The sequence below is a fragment of the Podarcis melisellensis genome (assembly GCF_964234715.1).
Source record: "Podarcis melisellensis genome assembly, chromosome: 2".
Classification (NCBI taxonomy): domain Eukaryota; kingdom Metazoa; phylum Chordata; class Lepidosauria; order Squamata; family Lacertidae; genus Podarcis; species Podarcis melisellensis.
This window is the reverse complement of record NC_138529.1, coordinates 97,442,542-97,466,030: the sequence shown is the minus strand read 5'-3', so window position 1 is coordinate 97,466,030 and position 23,489 is coordinate 97,442,542. Positions and strand designations below refer to the sequence as shown.

The 23,489-nt window shown below is 44.3% G+C and overlaps 1 protein-coding gene across 1 annotated transcript in view; it reads right to left on the bottom strand.

Moving 5' to 3' along the window:
• LRIG1 (leucine rich repeats and immunoglobulin like domains 1) overlaps positions 1-23,489 on the bottom strand; it is a 139,261-nt gene that overhangs the window by 57,697 nt on the left and 58,075 nt on the right. The window contains exon 3 of the mRNA XM_081901451.1: positions 15,470-15,544. Coding sequence (XP_081757577.1) covers positions 15,470-15,544 — 75 coding nt within the window. The remainder of the gene's footprint in view (positions 1-15,469; positions 15,545-23,489) is intronic.

Genomic DNA, 23,489 nt, shown 5'->3' with positions numbered 1-23,489 from the left:
CCATTATGGGACCAGGGCCTTAATTACAAGTAAGGAAAGAAAAGAAAAACCCCACCTCCACAGCTTTAAAATAATATCAGAAGAAGGTGATGGATGGGGGTGAAAAAGTCTATTATAATTCAAAATACATGCACCTCTACAACAGTTAAATACTCAAGTTTCTTACCAAACAATGAAACAAACAAGATACCCAGTTTAGAAATGACAGCAGGTCAAAATGGTTTCAAAGATTTAAACGAAAAAAGTAAACTGGAGACCACATCAAACGGTAGCTTTGTTTTCTTTTAAAAGTGGGGCCCTATAGATGGGCTACTGACAAAAAAGTTGCGTACAGGGGACCAAGTGTTGAGGCAAGAGATAGTTTGGCTTTCTTCACAGGGTGTGTGGTGTGTGTGAAGTGACCTTTTGATTGTCCCTATGAGCAGAGCAAAACGGGTGGCCATTATAAGGGATGGCAATGTGTGGAGGACAGGCCTCTATATTGAAAGACAGACCCCCATCAGGATTTCTGAAAGGGGTGTGTGGCTACACAGGGGCAGTGGGTTCTCCCAACCAGAAAGATGTGCTTTACTTTTTCCAATATTATAAGTTAACTGCAGCCATTCAAGTTACGTAGGACAAAAAGGAGGGCCCAAGACCACCACAGCCGAAGTTTGGAGCCTAGATCTGTGTGCCCCTGATGGCATTCCTGGGTCACACTCAAGCGGACCAGAGTGTTGAGAACTGGGACGTTGACAAAGGCAGGTAAACACTGTTCCAAGAATGCCGCTATTCCATTTTCACTGTGTAAACAAACCTCTCTCTGCTCTCTATATACTTTGATGTAGATGCACGACGCAGCTTGGCTGCAGACAGGAAGGAACAAGTCCCATAAGAATTCTTTATCAATACAGAGCACCTGAAGGTGTTTTTTTATTAAAATATTGGCCGTGGAAAATCAAGGACTGTGCGCCTTGAAATTATTATCATTATTAGTATTATTTCGCCCAGAGCAATCTGAAATAACATGGAGCTGCGAGAGAATTCTCACCTCCAGTATGCTAAGCGACAACACACCTTTGTTATAAAATTCAACAGCTATTTACATTTGAAATCCACCCAGACTATGAGCGAGCTACGGAGGAATTCTCTTTGCAAGCGCTTTGTCCTAGCTGATATTTATATTAGATTAGACAATCTCCTGGCAGGTAGAAAGATTGCTCTGTGTCACTACAAGCCAAGCATGAGGCTTGCTTTGCAATCAGATATTATGAGTTGCAAACCACCCCAGTATCAATCCTTCACTTGGCACAGATATTTCCACACGCAAAAAAACCAAAACAAAAAAACCCCATAAAACCAAATTGTGCAAGGAAACAATTTGCAGGGAAAGAACCAAGAATGCCACCATAAACTCAATGAAGAAAAAGGTGTGATACAAACGCAACAAACAAACACAAACTGCTTATTGGGCTTTAAAATCCCAGGAATTTTAGGGGCCTTTCAGTTTTAAGATTCTAATTTTATAGCCTCAGGGATTTAAATTTATATGCTGCTTTTTCACTCTATGGAGGCTACCAAATGCAATATTCTTCACAGAACATAGGAAGGTGCCTTATACCAAGACCATTGGTCCATCTAGTTCAGTATTGTCAACACTGACTGGCAGCCACTTTCTGGAGTTTCAGATAGTACTTAATTTGGTGGGAGCGTCCTTGCTGCATAAGAGCTCCCCACAAGAATTTAAATGACGGTTAGCCGGACAACCCAAAAAACCACCAATATCGATCCTCTGTTGGAACATCGCTGGCTGGCGTAGGAAAAAATGTGACCCAGAATTCCAGTCGTATATCAATTCGTTTCATATCATTCTATTGCAAGAAACTTGGGAGGAGGGTGAAATTGTCATAAACGGATTCGACCTTCTATCTCTTCCAGCCTGCCCCTCCCAGAGAGGAGGACGGCCGAAAGGTGGTCTAGTAATTGGTATCTCACAGAAGCTGCATTTCAAATTTTCATTAGTTTTGACTGCTCCCCCTATGCTTTATCCGGGTTGATGTCGGGGGGGGGGGAGTATCACTGCTAATCTCCAATGTCTACCTCCCGCCAGGGGGTTCGTCCCTTGAACTGCATGATAGATGGAAAATATTAGAAGATCATTTAGTATCATGCCGAGTTAAATATTCCAATAGCCAATCCTTAGTTGGGGGTGACTTTAACGCACGCATAGCAGCAAATTGGGTCGATTTAACTAAAGCTAAATGGTGGTCTGCTCCATGCCTCGACAATTATGATTTGAGACATGCCGTGAGGAGAACCTCAAAAGACTCTAAAGTAAACGAGGCGGGAGTACTTCTTTACCAAATGGCTATTCGCTTAAACCTAGTACCCCTGAATGGTTGCTGCCCTCCCGATATACCGGGGGAGTATACCCACCTAGGCATAAAATCAAACAGTGTACTAGATTACCTTTTAGCCTCGAGTGATCTGAGGCCGAAAGCTCTCTCTTTTAAGATTGACAATATTCAGTTCAGTGACCACCTTCCACTTGCTGCTATGTTTGATCTAGACTGGCACGGGGACGAGTACAGTCATCCAACTCAATTAGACACTAACACAGAAAACCCGGTAGAGGGTATTAATACGGCATTACGAGTGAAGGGTATAAAGTGGTCTGTAACGCAGGCTCAAAAATATTCTCAATTTTTTCAGCAGGAGATCATACAAACCTATTCAGCCCTTGACATAACCTCATATGAACACGATCAAACTATTAATCTATTTGCCAATCTGTTGAATGACCTCACGTCATTCTTTACTGTCCCAACCCACCAGGCAAATAGGGCCCACTCCAAGACAGGTGCACTGTGGTTTAACCGTAATTGCAAACAAGCCAAACAACATCTTTGTGCTATTTATAATGATTACAAATCCTCAGGGGTGACTATGCTTCCCAAGGAGTACTATCAGGCAAAATCAGCTTACAAATATGTGCAAAAAAAGGCCAAACAGGAATGGCAACTGAACCGCTGGCATGCACTTATAGCTGCCTCAAATACCCGTAATTCCCGAAAATTCTGGCTGTTGGTTAACAGAAAATCTAAAAGATACCCACTAGCGGTTATTCCTGCCCCAGTTTGGGAATCATTTCTAAGGAACTATTTTGCCTTACCAGACCTTAATATTAATACAATCAATGGATTCTATGAGCAGCTCCCTCTTTGGCCACCCATTGACCCGGAAGAAATTCACGGACTCATTTCTAATCTCAAAGTTGGAAAAGCCCCCGGTCCCGACCTAGTCCCGGCGGAAGCTATAAAACTTCATGCACAGTGGTGGGCGAAAATCCTGGCCGTTACTTTTGATGCCGTAAACAACAGTGGGAAGGTTCCAAGAATATGGAAGGATGCGATTATTATTCCAATTCATAAAAAGGGCTCGACAGATGATCCGGGAAATTACAGGAATATCAGTTTATTGTCAATAATTGGGAAAATATATGCACGGTTCTTGTTAACTAAGCTTACTAAGTGGGCCGAAGAGAACAACCTGATTGGGCCTGAACAGGCTGGTTTTAGACCGAATCAGTCAGCGGTTGATCATGTCTTAGTTTTATACCACCTTGCCTGGAAATAAGGTAAAGGTAAAGGTACCCCTGCCCGTACGGGCCAGTCTTGACAGACTCTGGGGTTGTGCGCCCATCTCACTTAAGAGGCCAGGGGCCAGCGTTGTCCGGAGACACTTCCGGGTCACGTGGCCAGCGTGACATCGCTGCTCTGGCGAGCCAGAGCCGCACACGGAAACGCCGTTTACCTTCCCGCTGGTAAGCGGTCCCTATTTATCTACTTGCACCCGGAGGTGCTTTCGAACTGCTAGGTTGGCAGGCGCTGGGACCGAGCAGCGGGAGCGCACCCCGCCGCAGGGATTCGAACCGCCGACCTTTCGATCGGCAAGTCCTAGGCGCTGAGGCTTTAACCCACAGCGCCACCTGCGTCCCTGGAAACATTCCGCCCCAAATAGAGGCCAACTTTGTGCGGCCTTTATTGATTTAAAGGCCGCTTTTGACAGCATCCCCAGGGGATTACTTTGGGGAAAATTAGCACGATGGGGAATAGACGAAAGACTTTTGTGGCTAATAACTAAATTGCATGACGGATCAGCCGCAAGGGTGAGAATCACTCCGGCCGGCGACCTCTCAAATTCAGTAACCATCAATAGAGCTGTCCGTCAAGGATGCATCCTTGCTCCGACCCTTTTTAATCTATTTATAAGTGATATGAGGGCGCCTCTGATAGATTCTCAAGAAACGATCCATGCCCCCCGCCTTGCCCAATATCGTTGCCCCCTTCTACTCTACGCAGACGATGCAGTGATCCTATCTTTCTCAAGAGTAGGCCTTAGGAGGGCACTGAAAATTTTTGATGCTTACTGCAAATCAAATTTTCTTACAATTAATCATGCCAAGTCCAAAGTTCTAATTTTCACCAAGAGTCGAAAAACCTATAATTGGAGAATAGACGGAAAAACCATTGACCAAGTCTTTAAATTTCAATACTTGGGAGTCCTTCTCCAACACAACATGGGCTGGAAGGTCCATCTGGCATATGTATTAAATAGAGCTAAAGCCCTTTCCTTTGCGCTACTGCGTTTTTTCTTTTCAGATGGGGCTTTCCATATTCCATCAGTGTTAAAAGTTTTCAAGGCAAAGGTGATTGCAACAATAGCATATGCAATCCCAATATGGGGGTCCTTTGTTAATCTAACCCAACTGGAGGTAATCCAAAACCAGCTGCTAAGAAGGTTGCTAAAATTACCCAGGTGTGCAGGCAATACTGCTATACGACTCGAACTAAATGTTACATCTCTAGAAACCACACTATGGAAATGCATCCTCTGTTACTGGTTGGCATTATGGCATAAACTTCCAAATCTCCACTTGATACAGTGTCTCTGGAGAGACGACTTCCCTAGCCCTTGGGCAAAAATAATACATGGGAAACTTGTGTCCTTAGGACTATCTCCATCTGAACTACTAAAATTGGATTTAATTTCTGCCAAGAGAATTATAACTCACAAATTAGAGGAGATGGATTTACAATTTAATATTGCGACAGGTGGTGGCACCTGTTCGCCGATAAACCTTGGCTTAACACCACCAACGAAACTTCCATCTTATTTAACTACCTTATCTGTGGTGATGCACAGGTACGCCTTTATAAAGGCTAGATTCAATGTTTTCCCATCAAATGTGTTGGGTTACAAACTCTCCAACGGACAGATCTCACTCCTCTGTGACTTTAAAAGTGGATCTATAGAATCGTTATATCATATAATCTTCTGTTGTCCTTTACATTCGGCTTCACGGTCCAAGTTTCTGGCCCCATATTTATCGAGAATTGCTGACAGACCTCAGGAAGCCCAAATAATATACTTATTAAACGACGAAGACTCAAGTAGATCCCTTGCAGTCGCTAGATACCTGATTAATGTCTTATTTCATAAGAGGAGAAATGGATCACTGTATGACTCTGACAGCTTAGCCAAACTTAAGAACCATCAATAAGTGCCAGAACTAAGACGCATATCCCCCAAAATCTGAGGGATTTGAATTGCGGTTGACATAGAGGGAGTTTATTGTGTATAGTTTACTTAATTGAAGTAAAATTGGTTTTATAGGGGTATTTTAACTTGGAACTGTTTAAATTGTATTGTTTATGGATAAATTTTGATGTATTGTTTTTAGACATGGGCCAATGGCCGTAATCAATCAATCAATCAATCAATCAATCAATCAATATTCTTCACAGAACATAGGAAGGTGCCTTATACCAAGACCATTGGTCCATCTAGTTCAGTATTGTCAACACTGACTGGCAGCCACTTTCTGGAGTTTCAGATAGTACTTAATTTGGTGGGACGAATGTGCATCGCACATGAGTTTACCTAACCACTACATTTCCCTGCCACCATCTATAATTGGGTAAGTAATGACTTAAGAGGAAGAATTTTTCAGTTGTGGCACTCTGCTTATGGAATACCCTCTCCATGGAAGCTGGCCTGTGATGTCATTCCAAATCCAGGCAAACAGATTTCCATTTGCCCAGTTCTTTAACAGGTAATATCAATGTTATCTGCTTGGCTGAAGTTTCATGCTGGATTTTTATACAGTGGTGCCCCGCAAGACGAACGACTCGCAAGACGGAAAACCCACTAGACGAAAGGGTTTTCCGTTTTGGAGGTGCTTCGCAAAACGAATTTCCCTATGGGGTTGCTTCACAAGACGAAAAAATCTTGCGAGTCCCTGCGGGTTTCCCCCCGCTTTTTTGCCCTTTTCCTAAGCCGCTAAGCCGCTTAATAGCTGATCCGCTGATAAGCCGCTTAACAGCTGATCGCTAGAAGCGGCTAGACCGCTGTATCGCTAATCCGCTAAGCTGTCAATGGGCTTGCTTCGCAAGACGAAAAAACCGCTAGACGAAGAGAATCGCGGAACGGATTCTTTTCGTCTTGCGAGGCACCACTGTACAGTTGTTATTCTGCTTTTCCCCAATGATTTAGCTTGGGCATTGTGAACCTTGGGCCCTCTGGATGTTGCCGAACTACAACTTCCAACTCCCTTGGCCTTTGGCCATGCTTGCTGGGGCTGATGGGAGTTGTAGTTTGGCAGTACAGTGGTACCTCAGGTTAAGTACTTAATTCGTTCCGGAGGTCCGTACTTAACCTGAAACTGTTCTTAACCTGAAGCACCACTTTAGCTAATGGGGCCTCCTGCTGTTCCCGCACCGCCGGAGCACGATTTCTGTTCTCATCCTGAAGCAAAGTTCTTAACCTGAAGCACTATTTCTGGGTTAGCGGAGTCTGTAACCTGAAGCGTATGTAACCTGAAGCGTATGTAACCCGAGGTACCACTGTATCTGGAGGGCCAAAGATTCCCCACACCTCGCTTGATTTTTTTTTTAATAAAAAAAATAGATATACAGGTGGGTTAGTCAGGAAAGTACAAATACATTCTTGGTGGTTTCTCTGAGAGGAAGAGCTCCTGCTTCTGGGAATATTCCAAAACCTTGGAAAAATCTGGAAGCATTACAAGTCATGGGGTGGGGTTCATCTGTTCATGGATTTCAATTATCTATTGTATCATGTAGCATATAGGATAATAGACTGCCCAGAGCTGTTGGAATTAGGCAGGCTCAACATCTAAATCCATGTTTCCCAGACCTGGGTCTCCAGCTGTTTTTCGACTACAGTCCCCATCATCCCTGACGACTGGGTCCTTCTAGCTAAGGATGATGGGAGTTCTAGTCCAAAAACAGCTGGAGGCTCAAGTTTGGGAAACACAAGACTAAATAAAAAAGGACTGCCAGCATACCACTGGCTGGTGAGTAATAATGATGATTTGTGATGTCACCGTAGGCATGGAAACTATGTGCCCACAGGAGTGAAAATGCTATCAGGTCAGTATTAAGAGCATGGGCATCTGAGAGAGCAGGCAAACATCTCGTGTCCGGCTGGGTCATCAAACCTGCTCAACTCAAAAGAGCAACTCTGTACAGCCCTGGGTAAGGTTGTCTAGTGAGCTGCTGCAAATATGTCTCACAGCTCCACTGGAACAACGGCTGCTCCTGAGAGCTCATCCCAGTCCAACAGGGCTGTAGCAGAACAGGCCATGGATGGTTCTGTTGCAAGTGACAACATGAACCAGACGGACGACCAACCGATGGATCAACTGTCACTATCCGTCACAAAGCTGTCCTTACGCACGGCTAAAGACGATGCCTCCGAGACAGCGACTGACGACTTACCAGACAAACAAAATGGTTCGGGAGACTCCTTCTCGGAAGGCCAAACATCAACTTCGCCGGCAAACGGCGAACAGTTAACCGACTCCGAAGTAATTGTGGGCAACCAGAATGCGGACGACAGCCCCGTGAACAAGGAGCTGCAGGCTATTCTCCAGTGGATGGTGGCTTCTCATCTCAACGTGCCCAACCTGACCTTCATTAACGAAAACGACAATGAACTTGCTAAGCTCCCGCTGCTGGCTGAGAAAGCAGGCAAGAAGGCGTACACGGTGGGAGACATTCTCCAAGAGGTAAAGAAGTACTTTGTGCAACAGCAAATGGAGCCCACGGTGGGAAGTGCACCATCCTGCGGACTTCTGGACTGGCTGCTTGCGAATTTGTAATAGGTCAAGCCTCCCTGCGCCCCCTTGTCTTCCTGTTGCCTTAACCAAGCCCAGGTGCCCAAACCATGCTTTCACAAGAGCAGCGTGACAACCTCCGAGCTCCATTGGAAAGCCACAATGCACTGAACTGAACTTGTCGCTACAATGGTAGCCGGGCAAGATCATCAATTAAAAACCAAAAAAAAAGCTAAAAAGCGAGATGTGGAGCCAGGCTATTTTATTGAAACTTTCAGGCACCACTTGATATGTAACAGGCTCAATTACCACACCCGACAGCTGCAACGGAGAGGAGCTGATTTATTTGATGGTAGAGCTAGTGTGCTGTAAACTAGCGATGGGAGGGCTCCACTCAAAAATATGTATTTAAGTGTTCTTGGGAAATGCGAGGGTGTGTGTGTCTCAAGTTTATCCAAGGTTTTCCGAGAAAGCTAAAACAAACCCCTCAACCTTCTTCCCGAGTACTTCCAAAGAAAGGAAAATGGCTGTCGGGGTGGGGAGTTATTTACGATTTGATGGTGTGTGTGAAACAGTGACAGGGAGACAGGACAGGTTTTTCTAGCTTCTCTTCAACAGGAAAAGATGCTCTTGACCATGCTCAAGACCATCATTTCATGACAGGGAGCATGGGATCTTTCGTTTCTTATGCATCCCAAACTGAATTGGGAAGCAGAAAAAGCTGCACATTCCATGTTCCTTGTAATTTACTAATCACACTAAAACAGCAAATTTCATGCAATTTATCTGTGGGTTGCAAAGTTCTGTCTTGGAGAAATAGCCACTGCAAAGTTCTGTCCTGGAGAAATAGCCATTCATTTATTTTTTGCCAAAAGGAAGAGGGGTTCAATAAGCTCTCCCATTGAAAGAAATGGGATGACTGTGGATTGGATGGATCAAGCCCACAATGAAGTAAATGTTCACAGTCAGTTGTACACCAGTTTCGATCTGCCCAGATTCCCCCCTGGACTTTTTCTTTCTTAACTAGACAAGACAAGTTGTTTAGGTTAGCCTTCAGTACACCACACCTCAGCATCTGTGCTACGCATGAAACCTTAGAGATCAGCCGTTAAACCTGCCATTTAAAGTCATTCATAGGCTCCCTCTCTTCCCCAAGATCCTTCTAAATAAAAAGTGGAGTTGGCAGATTTCAAACAAACAACCTTTTTCTCTAGGCTAATCAAACTGGATTCCTTCAATCTTCCTTCCTATGATTTGGACTTAGGCTTTCACCCCTAGGTCAGAAATCAGGGATGATTGGAGTTGTAGTCCACAACATCTAGAGCGCACCATGTTTGCTACCTCTGCCCTGGATCTTTCCCCACATGGGCTCTCCTATGATACTGATACTTGCATAGAGAGCCTGGAAGCTCTGTTTAAAAGGTCTTTGTATAAAAGAAAGCTTCACACCCATGTATTTTGAAATACCAATGGCAGAACAGATTGTTTACCTCCCATTATTACTTCTCTGGTAACTGCAGCTTAATGTGAAAGCACCTCTACCAGGCATAGGCAACCTTCGGCCCTCCACATGTTTTGGCCTACAACGCCCATGATCCCTAGCTAACAGAACCAGTGGTCAGGGATGATGGGAATTGTAGTCCAAAACATCTGGAGGGCCGAAGGTTGCCTATGCCTGACCTCTACACTAACAAGTCTGCAAAGATGACTAATGTTTTACAAGAGAGAGCTATGCTCTGTTTGGCAGCTGTGCAGCCCTATTGATCTCACTCTGGCACTGAACACTTTGCAGAGCACCGCTGTGTTCTTTACAAATTAGCTAATCCTGTTTTCCACTCCTTTGGTCAAAAACAAAACAAACCTGGAAACGCTCTTAACTCTGCTTGTGACTTCTTCCTATCGAGTGCTTTCTCTTAGCAGGATCATAATGCTGGAGGAGCTCAAGAATGTAGGATTACAACCGCCAAGCTGTTGGGTGTATTGGGTCATAAAATGCCTTTGTGTTTGATGACTGCAGTAAAAAAAAGATGTCTAGCTAGATTCTCCATTCCAACCCTACTACAACAGCAATGAACACCAATGTTAAACTTATCCATGTTTCTCTGGCGACTGCTGTTGAGGGTGAAAAGGAGATGTGGGGAAGGGCGAAGAAGTCACCATTGGCTACGGCTCCCCAGTATGTGGCTCCTACCTAGTGGGAAGCAGGTCTTCAGAGTGTTGACCATTACATATATGCATAGCAAACACATCTGCCGTGCGAAACATCGGTCAGCCTCCCAACAGGTGAAACAATAAGATAGGTAAGAGTCTTTCCGAAAGATTGTGGGTTGTGTTAAAAAATAATAATCTTCTGTCACATGGTTTTTGGGGACTTGGGTGTGGTAGGGTGGAAACTAGCAGTAATTCAATGAAAATGGCAAGTTCTCACCTTCGTTTTCCTCCCAAGTGGGAAAAATGGACAGGCAGCTAGCATTCAACTCCAGAGACATACGATAAAAAACATCACTACTATTGTCATTGTTATCATCATCATCATCATCATGGAATCTTAAGCCATATCAAGGAATTGAGAGTCTGCAACTTTTGAAAGTAACTATCAGCTGGTGGAGACTCTTGAGAGTCCCATGGACTGCAAGAAGATCAAACCTATCCATTCTGAAGGAAATCAGCCCTGAGTGCTCACTGGAAGGACAGATCGTGAAGCTGCGGCTCCAGTACTTTGGCCACCTCATGAGAAGAGAAGATTCCCTGGAAAAGACCCTGATGTTGGGAAAGATGGAGGGCACAAGGAGAAGGGGAAAACAGACGACGAGATGGTTGGACAGTGTTCTCGAAGCTACAAACATGAGTCTGACTAAACTGTGGGAGGCAGTGGAAGACAGGAGTGCCTGGCGTGCTCTGGTCCATGGGGTCACGAAGAGTCGGACACGACTAAACAACAACAACAACAATCAGCTTATTATTTCTCCCCAATTTACAACATGGAGGAAACGCGGCAATAGATACCTTGATTTAACAATGGCAGGAAGAAGACAAAGAGAACAACGGGGAACAGACAAAGGAAAAGACAGCGACAGCGAAGTTGAAGAAACATCCTCTCAGGTCACCCATCATAATATCAAAGCTGTTGCCGTAACCACAAAAGCAGAATGGGAAAGATTGGTAAAAGCGTGGAGAAACTTTGGATGCAGAGTTAGGTAGGGAAGGGCATTGCTTTCTCTTCAGCAGCCCTCTCCCTTTTCCATCCTGCAAGCACCCTAACAGATTCTACCCCTTGCCACAGGTACCATACAGCAGCAACTCCTATTCCTCTGCTCCCAATAATTTTCTTCAGATGCGAGTGCCCTTGTAACAAATGGCTCTTACACCATTTTTTAGGTCTCCCAGGAGTGTGTGTATGTGTGTGCTGGGGAACAGCAGATTGACTACTTTGCATCATCTTTACATCTGATAGCCACACAAAAGATTCAAAACAGTTTCATTTAACTTGTCGGATCACAGTCTGAGCATCTCTGGGCCATTCTTAATTTTACAAGGCTCTAGGCCACGCATAGGTAACTGAGCTCCCACAGACAAGATACTCCCCATCCAGACCAACCTGCAGCTTTTCCTCCTAGCACTTCAATTAGGCTTCCAAAAATGCTATTGAAGTCAATAGGGTGATTTTTAAGCCAATTGGCCAAGGCTTGATATCATGGGGTAATACAACTGGGGGAAGAAAGACTGACGTTTTGCTTCACAACTGCTGCACACCAACGCCAAAAACACCACCACCACCCCACATTTAGGTTTGGGGAAAGGACCTACTGGTGCCAATAGAAGGGGTTCCTCCCCCCAGCCTAAATCCCGCCCCTTTCAAATATACACACAGCATTTAGACTTCGGAAAGACCCCTCCTATGGGTTCTGAAAAGAGGCTTTAAAAAAAAACAAGCAAAAAGCCTTAATTGCACCAGCGAGGAGAATGTGTGAGCGTGCATAATTGTGTACAAGTCCCCATGTGTGAGCACCTGTGCATGTGAAGTGTGTGTATGTGTGTATTAAGATCATGTGACTGTGTGTGTCTGACTCCAGCCCCTCCTGCAATGCAGACTCCGCCAGCTTTCAACCAGGGAAATGTGGTACCCCACATCTATCCCACATCCAGGGTGCAGTGAAAGGTTTCCCAGTCCTTCTCTAGGCCTTATTTTGGTTACTGAGTCTGGAAGCTAGATTCTGGTGCTCAGCGTTCCACCGTCACTGCCAACAGTATTGGAAATGCAGGGTCCCCCGGGACCCTTAATAAAAGACCTAGGGAGTTAAAAACACTAGAAGATGGAACAATAAATGTAGCAGAGGGAATTCCACAGCTACACATTCTCTGAAAACAGCTGTAAATAACTCCCACATGTTCTCTTCTGTGGACTATGGTTAAATAAAATTGCTGCGAGAGAAGAATGAGAAAAATGCTCCTGCCTGTGTAACTTTAGAATTAGTACAGATGGCTATCAGAATCTGGTTCCTACACTTTGAGTTTCCTGGGGTAGAACAGTGACTGTGTAGCATTAGCAGTTGTTAGCATTTAAATGTCTTCACAGGCCTGACTTTGGTTAACTCAGATACAAATTGTTTTCTTCTGTTCCATGAAAACCCTCCCCAACTGTTTGCTGGTGTCGGAGATGAACCGCTTTGGCAATGTTTTCAAAGCAGAAAGGGAGAAATATAAAAATCTGCTCCCCAGTGAATAATTAAACTTTATGCTAAGTCTCAAAACATTGCAGCACAGATGCATGTGGGATGCCTGGCTGTAGTAGCAACACCTGACTTTCAGCAGCAAATTGAACATGAGAAGTTGCTATATACAAGACAAGTTGCAGGATCATCAAAATCAGGCCAGAAAATACAACAGGCCAACCCGCCCCCCTAAACCCCAATATTTTATCTGAGGAAGCAGTGGTGGTGGTGGTGAGAGTTTAGCTGGAGAGTTTATTTCACACCCAAGTCTGGAAAATAGTCTCAAAACTCACAAACAACACATGTAATGGTTGAGCACTAATCAGAAAAGCAAAGGGTTGGCAGGTTGTGCCTTGCATGGGCTGGGAACCAAATCAGTCCCAATGAGCACCTGGACAGCAAATTTAAACCATAGTGTCCTAAACTGTGGTCTGTACACTATCTGTGGTCTGCGACATGTCTGGATTTGTGGTTGAAGACAACACCTCCATCACATTAAATATTCACATTGATTTTTTTAAAATTGTATTTGTCTTGCTTCTTTTATTCCTTACGTGGCATCTTACTGTATTACAATTTGAATGCTATAGAATTACCGCAGCTACATTGGGGAGGTAAACCCACCAAGTGGTCTGCCAAGACCCTCAGCAATTTCTATGTAGTTTGTGAAGTTTGGGAACCACTGATGTAGATAATAAATCACTGCCACTGAAGAATAAAAGGTAGTTTAAGCACTAACTCTGGTGGCAGCAAAACTTTATACTCCGCAAAAAATGGAGAAATAAAGCCGGAGACATCTGAGCCTTCCTCTGGTTTGCCCTTCAGCGGTGGCATATTGGGGCGGGAGATGGGGGGGAGCAGCAAAATACGCTCAAAATAATGGACCCTTAAGTATCTAGATTTGACTTTGTTTTCTTTGAAATATGAACTATTTGGGGAGGGAGGGGGAGGAAGACATGATCACAGCTGCCAATTTTGACCTGAAAGATGGAACTCTGCAGCTTTCCATATTTTAGCACAGTCTTAATGGAAAAGTAGGAATGCAGCCAATTTGTCTTGCTCTCTTATGTACTCCATGTAATTTGTGGGGGATTAAACAAATATATCAAGGTCACTTCACATCAGTCAGAAGCGCACAATATTTCGCAGGCTGTAGGAAGCCTTAAGCTAGGACAGCCCAGAGCTGGAAATGTCTAACTAGGACTAAAGTTGACAGCGGTGGATAGATGTGAGGGAGCTAAGCAATGATGCTGACAAACTGCACCCTTGTGCAACTATCTTATTAAGAGCCTCCTCTCCCCCTCCCTTTTAATAACAGTGTTCACTTTCATGCCTACCGATTGATTTCATGTTGTCTTGCAGGAGATATCTCAGCATTATAAACAAATGCGCTAGCCCACAAGCAATACAACAACAGTTAAACCCAGGCTTCCTCAACCTTGGCCCTCCAGATCTTTTTGGCCTACAACTCCCATGATCCCTAGCTTGCAGGACCAGTGGTCAGGGATGATGGGAATTGTAGTCTCAAAACATCTGGAGGAAGCCTGGTTAAACCCAACGGCGGAACCATGGAATCACAAAGCAAAAATGAGAAAAAGTGTCGCCTAATCAATGCAGGTGGTACAGTTGATCATCTCTTGGGAGGGGTGTGTGGATGTGAACAGGCCTATGCCTCAGTCATGTGACACACAACAGTGGGTAACATGCCCAAGTCTAGGTCTTAGTTCCATACCATGTTGAGTGTACAGTCTGGGCTCGATGGACACCATGTATACTGCACGTTCCACTCCAATATCATATTCTCTCCCAAGACCTTGCATGCCTCCTTTGAGGAACTGAATAACAACAGCCACTGACCAAGTATGAAAATGACTGGGCTCAACTGCAACCTTCAATCAATATAGGGGGCAAATGGAAGCAACATCAACTTTATATTTCTGAAGCTTGTTGTCCTGCTTGCTATGAAATTGGGCACCCTGAAGATATGGTAACCCAAATTCTTCACGATGGTTCCTGAGAAAAAGGGGCAAGCTTTCATCTATGTTTCTCTAAAGAGGACACCATTTTGACTCAAGATGGTGGATGTAGCCTTTCACTGACGGTAACCACCAATTTCAAAACCGCACAAGTTTTTTGGGTTTCTTAGAATTCCTGAGCAACGTCCGGTACAATAAAATCTGGGAGTGCACAATGAAGGGCAGGAATACGATTAGGGTGGCGGCAGCAATGAATCTATGGAAATGTGTTTTATTGAGGTCCAAAGCTGATACTGCATATCTTTCTTCAGTCACATACAGATGAGGGAAATGTCAGAGGTCTCCCTTTAGATCAGGGATGGGGAACAGATAGCCCTCCTATATGCTGTTTAACTCCAGCTCCCATTGGCCCTACCCATCATGTCCATGATTAGGGGTCATGAGGGTTGGTCCAAACCATTAAGCAGGGATGATGGGAGTCAAAGTTCAGCAACATCTGGAGGGTCACACCTGTCCAACAGCATTTTTAAGAGGCAGGAACATAGGGAATAGAAACCTACATTGAATCCAGAGTGCTCTAGAAAGCTCCAGCTTTCTACACACACACCCTGCACAGATTCCTGAAAGAAAGAATATATCAACAGGCATGCTAAACTGAGACTTACAGGTACAGAGAAGTTATGTGGGCTGAAGCTGCTCCCAGGGATGGAATAGCTGTCAGTTCATTGTTATTCAGATGCCTGGAAAAAACAAAGAACAATAATTTTAAAACAAAAAAGCAAAATGGTACCTATGCCAGCCCGTGAGAAAAACAAATTTTAAAAATCTCATTAGACCAACACATTTATCATTATTATTTATTAAAATTGCATACCGCCCTTCACCTGAAGATCCCAGGGTGGTTCGCATCATAAAAATACAAAATACAAACACAACATATGTAATAAAACAGGCAGCCCTGTTTAGGGAAGCTTTTATATTTGAAAAAATTATTGTATTTTAATATTTTGCTGGAAGCTGCCCAGAGTGGCTGGGGAAATCCAGCCAGATGGGTGGGGTATGTATGTATGTATGTATGTATTATTATTATTATTATTATTATTATTATTATTGCAAAACAAACCAATAACCTTCCTCCCACATACACATTTAAAAGGTCATATAATGTTTAATCTACCCAAGGCCTGGTTGAAGAGAAAGGTTTTTGCCTGGCACCTAAATATATGCAACGAAGGTGCCAGACAAGCCTCCCTAGGGAGAGCATTCCAGAAACGGGAAGCCACCACCATTCTCATGTTGCCACCCTCCAAGACCTCTCGTGGAGGTGGCAACCAAGATGTCATATAATAACACACAAGTTTTTGAGTACACAGAAACCATTGCAAGTTTACATAACGAGCTGGGAGTCTTCTAGATCAGGTCCATGGCCTATCTATAGTCCAGTATCCGGTGTTTTCAGGGGCCAACCAGATGCCTGTGGACCAGATGCACGGAAAGGTGGCGCTGAGCACAGCAGCCCTCTCCACTGGTATCCAGGAACATTACTGCTTCTGACCATGAAGGCAGAGCACAGCCTTGCCCTCCAATCCTCTTCTAAAGTCATCAGAGTTGGTAGAAATCACTGCCTCTTGTAGGAGCAAATTCCACATGCTCCATTGAAGAAGTACTGTCTTTTATCTCTCCCAGAGGTGGTTATCAAACAGTGCAACCAAGGCCAATTATGCGCTATCTGAAGAAGTACTTTTAGATGTCCTGAATTTTCTAACATGCAGCTCCACAGGATGCCCGCGAGTTCTGAAGTTATGTGAAAACTTCTCTCTCTCCACATTCTGCACAACATGTCTAATTTTATACACCTCTACCAAATCTCATCTTACTCACCTTCTCTCTAAACAAAAAAGCCCCAAGTGCTGTAATATTTCCTCACAGGGGAGTTGTTTACCCTCTAGTCTGGATGAAGGGATTCAGAGAACCTTTCGCACACTATTATACACTATTTGTCGTAACTGCCCTGAGGCGAATTTAAAAACAAGCAGCTCTGAAACGAGGTGTGCCCATTTGGCGAGCCTCAGGTAGTCGTTTTGCTGTAAGGATGAAGCTCGATTTCGGCTGTCACCATCAACAACAACAACAACCTGCATTACCTTGAAGGCTTGATTATTTGCAGAAAACTATTCGTTCGGCGCTTCCTGTATCTTTGCAACTTTCCAGCCAAGTCTCTGCCAAGAACACTTGTAACAGAAACCCAGCTGCACATTCCATGCCTACTTCAGTTATTGCTAAGACATATTTATGGAACGGCAGCACATGCCAGGTCCCCATCAAGGGTGGCCAAACTGCAGATCACGAGACACATTCAGCTCCCGGAGATTTCAGAGCGCAGCTCCTGTTGCCGTATTATGCATGCAACCTTTCCTGTTTTTTAAAGGAGGGGAGAACTGTAACCCCATATGGCATCTTACTCATGAACTTAATCAAAGCGGGAGTTACACACAGCCAAGAATGTGTTTGAGTAGTAGTCACAAACTCTGTGGTACCTGACAGAAAATTCGGGTGATGGGGCTGGGAAGGGGGCTGTATGACTAACTATTGGTGTACAGTGGTACCTTGGGTTACAAATACAGTGGTACCTCGGGTTACATACACTTCAGGTTACAGATGCTTCAGGTTACAGACTCCGCTAACCCAGAAATATTACCTCGGGTTAAGAACTTTGCTTCAGGATGAGAACAGAAATCATGTGGCAGCGGCACGGCGGCAGCGGGAGGCCCCATTAGGTCCAGAACGAATTAAGTTCTTAACCCGAGGTACCACTGTAACTTGGGTTACAAACATTTTGGGATTCAGACTCCACTAACCTGGAAGTAGTACCTTGGGTTTAACTTTACCTCAGGATGAGAACAGAAATCGCATGGCGGCAGCAGGAGGCCCCATTAACTAAAGTGGTACCTCAGGTTAAGAACGTTTTCAGGTTAAGAATGCACCTCTGGAACGAATTAAGTTCGTAACCAGAGGTACCACTGTACGTTGGAAGGCAAAAGAGATAAGATAACCATGCAGTCTAGCAATCTTCTCTGCATGGCCTTTCCATACGTGGAGGAGTTCTTGTGCCCCCCTTCAAGTGTTATCCCAGGGTTGTGTGCTGAACCAGCCCGGCCATTTGGCAGAATGAAAGCAACCTGCTTTGGGAGGCACCATGAGGAGGGCAGACAGATGAAATCTGGAACTAGTGTCTGAATGGAAGGGATGGTTATGCCTAATCGCAGAAAGCAAATTGTCTTGGGCCCACGCTGGCTGCGTACAGTCGGTGTTGCTCTGCCTGTATCCCGTAAACATGCAATTTGAGACACTGACTTGAGCAACTTGAGAGTCAGAGTCTTCATGTTTAAAGTGCTCAACTATGACGCAAGCAGGCCCCTCCTTTTAAAAGCCCCCTTGGTTTCAACAGGAGAGGTTGAAGCGTAAGTTTAACAAAAATCCACAGGGCTTAACCCTGCACATGAGCCAAAGTCAGTCAATCTGAAGGTTGCAGTCCAAAGCTCATTTTTTTCCTAGGAGGAAGCCCCATTGAGCTAGCAGTACTTATTTCTGAGTAGACATGCATAGGATTCCAGTGCAAATCCTGCTTATTTCAAAGGGAAATGGGCATGTAAAGTGACCGTGACTTTTTAAATGCTTCATTTCAGCTGTTACGCATTGCTCCAGTTGCAAGAGATGTGGGCTTCAAAGTATACAGGGCAATAACTGGTGAAATCTTAGGAACCCAGGAGAGGGAAGGAACCCATGTGGTGAGCTGCTGTGGTGTAGTGGTTAAGCATTTCGGGCTAGAACCTGGGAGACCAGAGTTCTAATCCCCACTCAGCTATGAAGCTCTCTGGGTGACCACCACATATTTTGCACTATAGGTCCCGTCGCCCCCTGAATAAGCTGGCTGGTGATTAGGGGAGTTATGAGTCTAGAACATCTAGAGAACACCAGGTTGTGGGGGCAGCTTGCTCCAATTGGCAGCAGCACTCTGGGATCTCAGGGAGAAGAAATGACCTGGGATCTTCTGGATGCAAGACACATGCCCTTGTACATGTGCTGCAGCCCATTTTCTAAAACAAACTACAGTCGTACCTTGGAAGTTGAACAGTCTCTGTTCTGGAAGTCCATTGAACTTCCAAAATGTTCGGAAACCAAAGCGTGGCTTCTGATTGGCTGCAGGAAGCTGCTGCAGCCAATCAGAAGCCGCGGAACGTCCCCATCAGATGTTTGGCTTCCAAAAAAAGTTTGGGAACCAGAACACTCACTTCCGGGTTTTGACAAGGCGTTTGATAGCCGGGGTATGACTGTAATATGTTTGAAATATGCTTATTTGCCATTGGAATCTATTTGCCTCAATCAGGAATTCTTTTTGTAGAGGCCTCCACATTCACAAGCAAATGTTTGTGCAAAGCTGTATCTCCTTGTCTTTAGGTAAAAGGCTGAAATAAGCTATACATTTTAAAAATGCTGTTAAGAAAATAAACTTCTGGAAATGATTTGAAGACATTTGCATTCAAACAAAGGCAAACTAGGATTATGTAAGAGGTGTGTGTGGAATGACTGGATGAATATGCAACTCTTTTCTAAAGGTGTGTGTGTGCAGAATTTGTTAAGACAGAAGCTTCACAACTTGTCATTCCATTGCTGCGCTACCAGACAGAAGAGAACATCAGTCTCAGTGGCACAGGATTTAAATTCTGTCAGTGAGTGGAGTGAAAGCTGATCTGGGTCACATAGCATGCTCTGTTCTTGGTTTAAAAACCCCTTGTTTGTGTGTCGAATTAGTCAATTAATTACCATAATAACAGTTGCTTGTCTGGCAGACTGAAAATTGCCTAAATTTCCTGGCCTTCACCCTCTGACCAGCAATTAAGGAGAGCAGCGGTGGGGGAATCAAGAGGAAATATTTTGACTTTCTGCCTCAGAACGTGTTAGAGCTTCTAATTCTAACAAGGAAATACATATTTGGTTCTCATTTATTTACCCTTTAGGTTTTCAGATCCGCATAGCTTAAAAGTTGTTTGCTTGGATTTATGGCTCATGATATCCTAAAATCTCTAGGGAGATAAGTCTGAAGAAAGAGAGAATGAAGGCCTCATGTAAACAAATTTCAAGTCTCTTTCCCCCTAATCTCTTTAAGACAAGCCTGTCCAGATGCTTAGAAAGTTGAGGCAATTTAAATCTGTTTTAGTATTTTAACTATCATACAGTTGAAAGTGCAGTTGGGTTTTTTTTTCTTGATTTTTTTTATCTTTATGTAAACCGCTTTGAGGGTTCTTTTAAAAATCAAGCGGTGTGTAAATTTTATAAAATAAACAAAAGAAACAAATAACTCCCTCAGAAGCTTGGTGCTTAAAAAGCGCTACATTAATTTTATGAAATAAACAAATAAATAGATCCTTCAGAAACCTGGCACTCAAAAATCCTGTTTGGGATATCAAAATGGGCTTGCACTAATGCGAACCAATTCTTCTACATCAAGGAAACTGCCCCAAGAACCACCATAGGTTTGAAAACCCTGGGAATAGTGCACAGTGTCCTGAACCATGTACAGTGGTACCTCGGGTTACACACTCCACTAACCCAGAAATAGTGCTTCAGGTTAAGAACTTTGCTTCAGGGTAAGAACAGAAATCGGGCTTCGGTGGCGCAGCGACAGCAGGAGGCCCCATTAGCTAAAGTGGTGCTTCAGGTTAAGAACAGTTTCAGGTTAAGAACGGACCTCCGGAACGAATTAAGTGCTTAACCTGAGGTACCACTGTAGCTAATTTTCAGTAATTGCTCAAATAATGTTTTAAAGACATCGTTGCTTCAATCCAGTTCTCCCTTGCAGGTGTATGCATTATACATTCTGCACATGAAACATAATTAAACTATGGAATTCAATCCGACAGGAGTCAGTAATAGCCAGCGACTCAGATGGCTTTTAAATAAAGAGGATAAAACAATTTTACTGAGGAGGCAGTTATCGATGGCTATGTTCTACCTCCGCTGCCAGAGGTAGTAGGACTCTTAATACAGGTTACTAGGAATCACAAATGGGAAGAGAGTGATCCTGCACTAAGGCTCTGCTTGCGGGCTTTCCACAAGCATGTGCTTGGCCACTGCGAGACCAGTGTGGCTAACCAGATGGCCCAGTGGCCTGATGCATCTCCTCTGGCCTTACAGATGTCCTTGTCTGGAAAAGGAGCAACTGTGTACTAAGGAATGCGCACACACACAAAATCAAAATACAGTGGTACCTCAGGTTAAGTATTTAATTTGTTCCGGAGGTCCGTACTTAACCTGAAACTGTTCTTAACCTGAAGCACCACTTTAGCTAATGGGGCCTCCTGCCGCACCGCTGGAGCACAATTTCTGTTCTCATCCTGATGCAAAGTTCTTAACCTGAAGCAATATTTCTGGGTTAGTAGAGTCTGTAACCTGAAGTGTCTGTAACCTGAAGCGTATGTAACCCGAGGTACTACTGTATATGGGGAACCTTGTTTGTGGAGGAGCTCCATGTGAGCACCGCAGCACATATGGTGCTTCTGACTGGGACAAACGGCTGCATTCATGGAGGCTACAGAAGTGGAGAGGATTTTAGTTGCATCTGACAAACAGGAGACTTGGTGGTGCAGGTCTGCAGTTTTGTCAGAACTTGGCAATCTCCCATATATCCTAGAGCTTGGGCCACGAAAACAAACGGTTTCAAGACCTCGGTTGTTATTTTACATTGTTCCAACAAGACGTTTTGCTGTAAAGTGCGTTGGGTAAGTGGCTTTGGAATCTGGTCTCCAATGTCCCTCAAAAAAAAAAAACCCCAAACACACGTTCGGAAGCAAGCAAAGGTGACCACTAGCCGTCTGGTTGGAAGCGGTCTTCTCTAGCCCCTTTGATCGTGCTCCTCTGTGCGGTAAAGAAGGGGAGGTGGGAGTGCAACTCAGTATAAAATATTTACAGCCCAGTTGCCAGGCTAATGTCATGCTGAAATGGATCCTGCTCAAAAATAGCACAGTTCTCTTGAGGATTCGCTGAAAGGCACTTAGATTTATTTATTTATTTTTACTCTCTCTCTTTTTTTGTAAAAAGAGAAATGTTTGGGAAAGGAGCTTTACTCAATTTGCTACTCATTTCTTTTAAAAATTGATAGCAGAAAATCAAATCTCTCTCTCTCTCTCTATATATATGAACAAGCATGTTTTTTTTCCCTCATCTATGAAACAGAACACTGTGCTTCCTTACGCTAGAACCCCATATTACCGCCATATAGGGGTACTATGGCAAAGACAATTACCTCCACATTCAGGTGACACACACACACACACACACCCTGGTCCTGTAATGTTCAGGATGGCTTCCTATGCTGCACATCAATGGGTGTCAAAACTTGGCTTGCGCCCCTCCAGAAGCTGTTGGGACTTCCAACTCCCATCTGCCTCACCCAGAAAGGACAGTGGTCTGGAATGATGGGAGCTGTAGCCCATCAACATCTGCAGGGATGCAGGTTCCCCATCCCTGCGTAAGTGATCCTAAAGATGACAGGGGAGTGACAGCAGGAGCTCAACATGTGGGTGCTGAATTTAAGTGGCCTCCCTGGGTCATGCGCAATGTGTCTAGGGTGGTTTGGCAGCACCTCTCCAAAGTTTCAGGTGGGAGGTTTTTAAGCAGAGTTTTGGATGGCCATCTGTCATAGATGCTGCATTACAGGGAGCTGTACTAGATAACCGTCAGGGTCCCTTCCGACTCTACAATCCTACAATTCTATGACATTCCCAGACCTACTTGGGGCTGTAAGGGATTGAACCTGAAACTTTCTGCATGCAAGGCAATTGGACTATCACTGAGCTACAGTGGTACCTCAGGTTACAGACGCTTCAGGTTACAGACGCTTCAGGTTACAGACTCCGCTAACCCAGAAATAGTACCTCAGGTTAAGAACTTTGCTTCAGGATGAAAACAGAAATTGCATGGCGGCTGCACAGCGGCAGCAGGAGGCCCCATTAGCTAAAGTGGTACCTCAGGTTAAGAACAGTTTCAGGTTAAGAATGGACCTCCAGAACGAATTAAGTTCTTAACCCAAGGTACCACTGTACAGCCCTTCCTTACATAAACCTAATGCCTTTTCCACAGCCTTCCACCTGAATATAAGCTACAGTAAGAGAAATGGACCGTGATCTGGTAAGGGAATAAACTTTTACAAGCAAGCTTAACATTTCTCTTTTCTTTCCTGGCTTCCACTACCACAAACTGGTGCCAAGGCAATCTTTCCACCATGCCACTAAACCCAAAATCTCCACCTTGTCTCGCAGACAAGCAAACAGAAGGTGGGAGGAGAACGAGTTAATAATTCTGTAGTACAGTACACTACACCTTTGTTTCCCCGAGAGATTTGGGGGGGGGGGGGAAGGTTAGCATCAGATGTCACAGCTGAGCCCATTCCGCCTTGCCAGATGAAAGTGTATCCACACAGCCAGGTGTGGTTACCTGAACTACTCTGGCTAATTCCAACTTATGAAATGCACAGGCAGAGTGGGGAAGAGACAAAAGGAGGCAGACAAAACATCAATGATTTCCTATAAATGTATTACGGTTTAATTGAGATGTTGTGTTCTGCTAATTGACTGCTTAATTAAAAAAGAAAAAGCATACAGGTACAGTATGAAAGAAAAACAATGG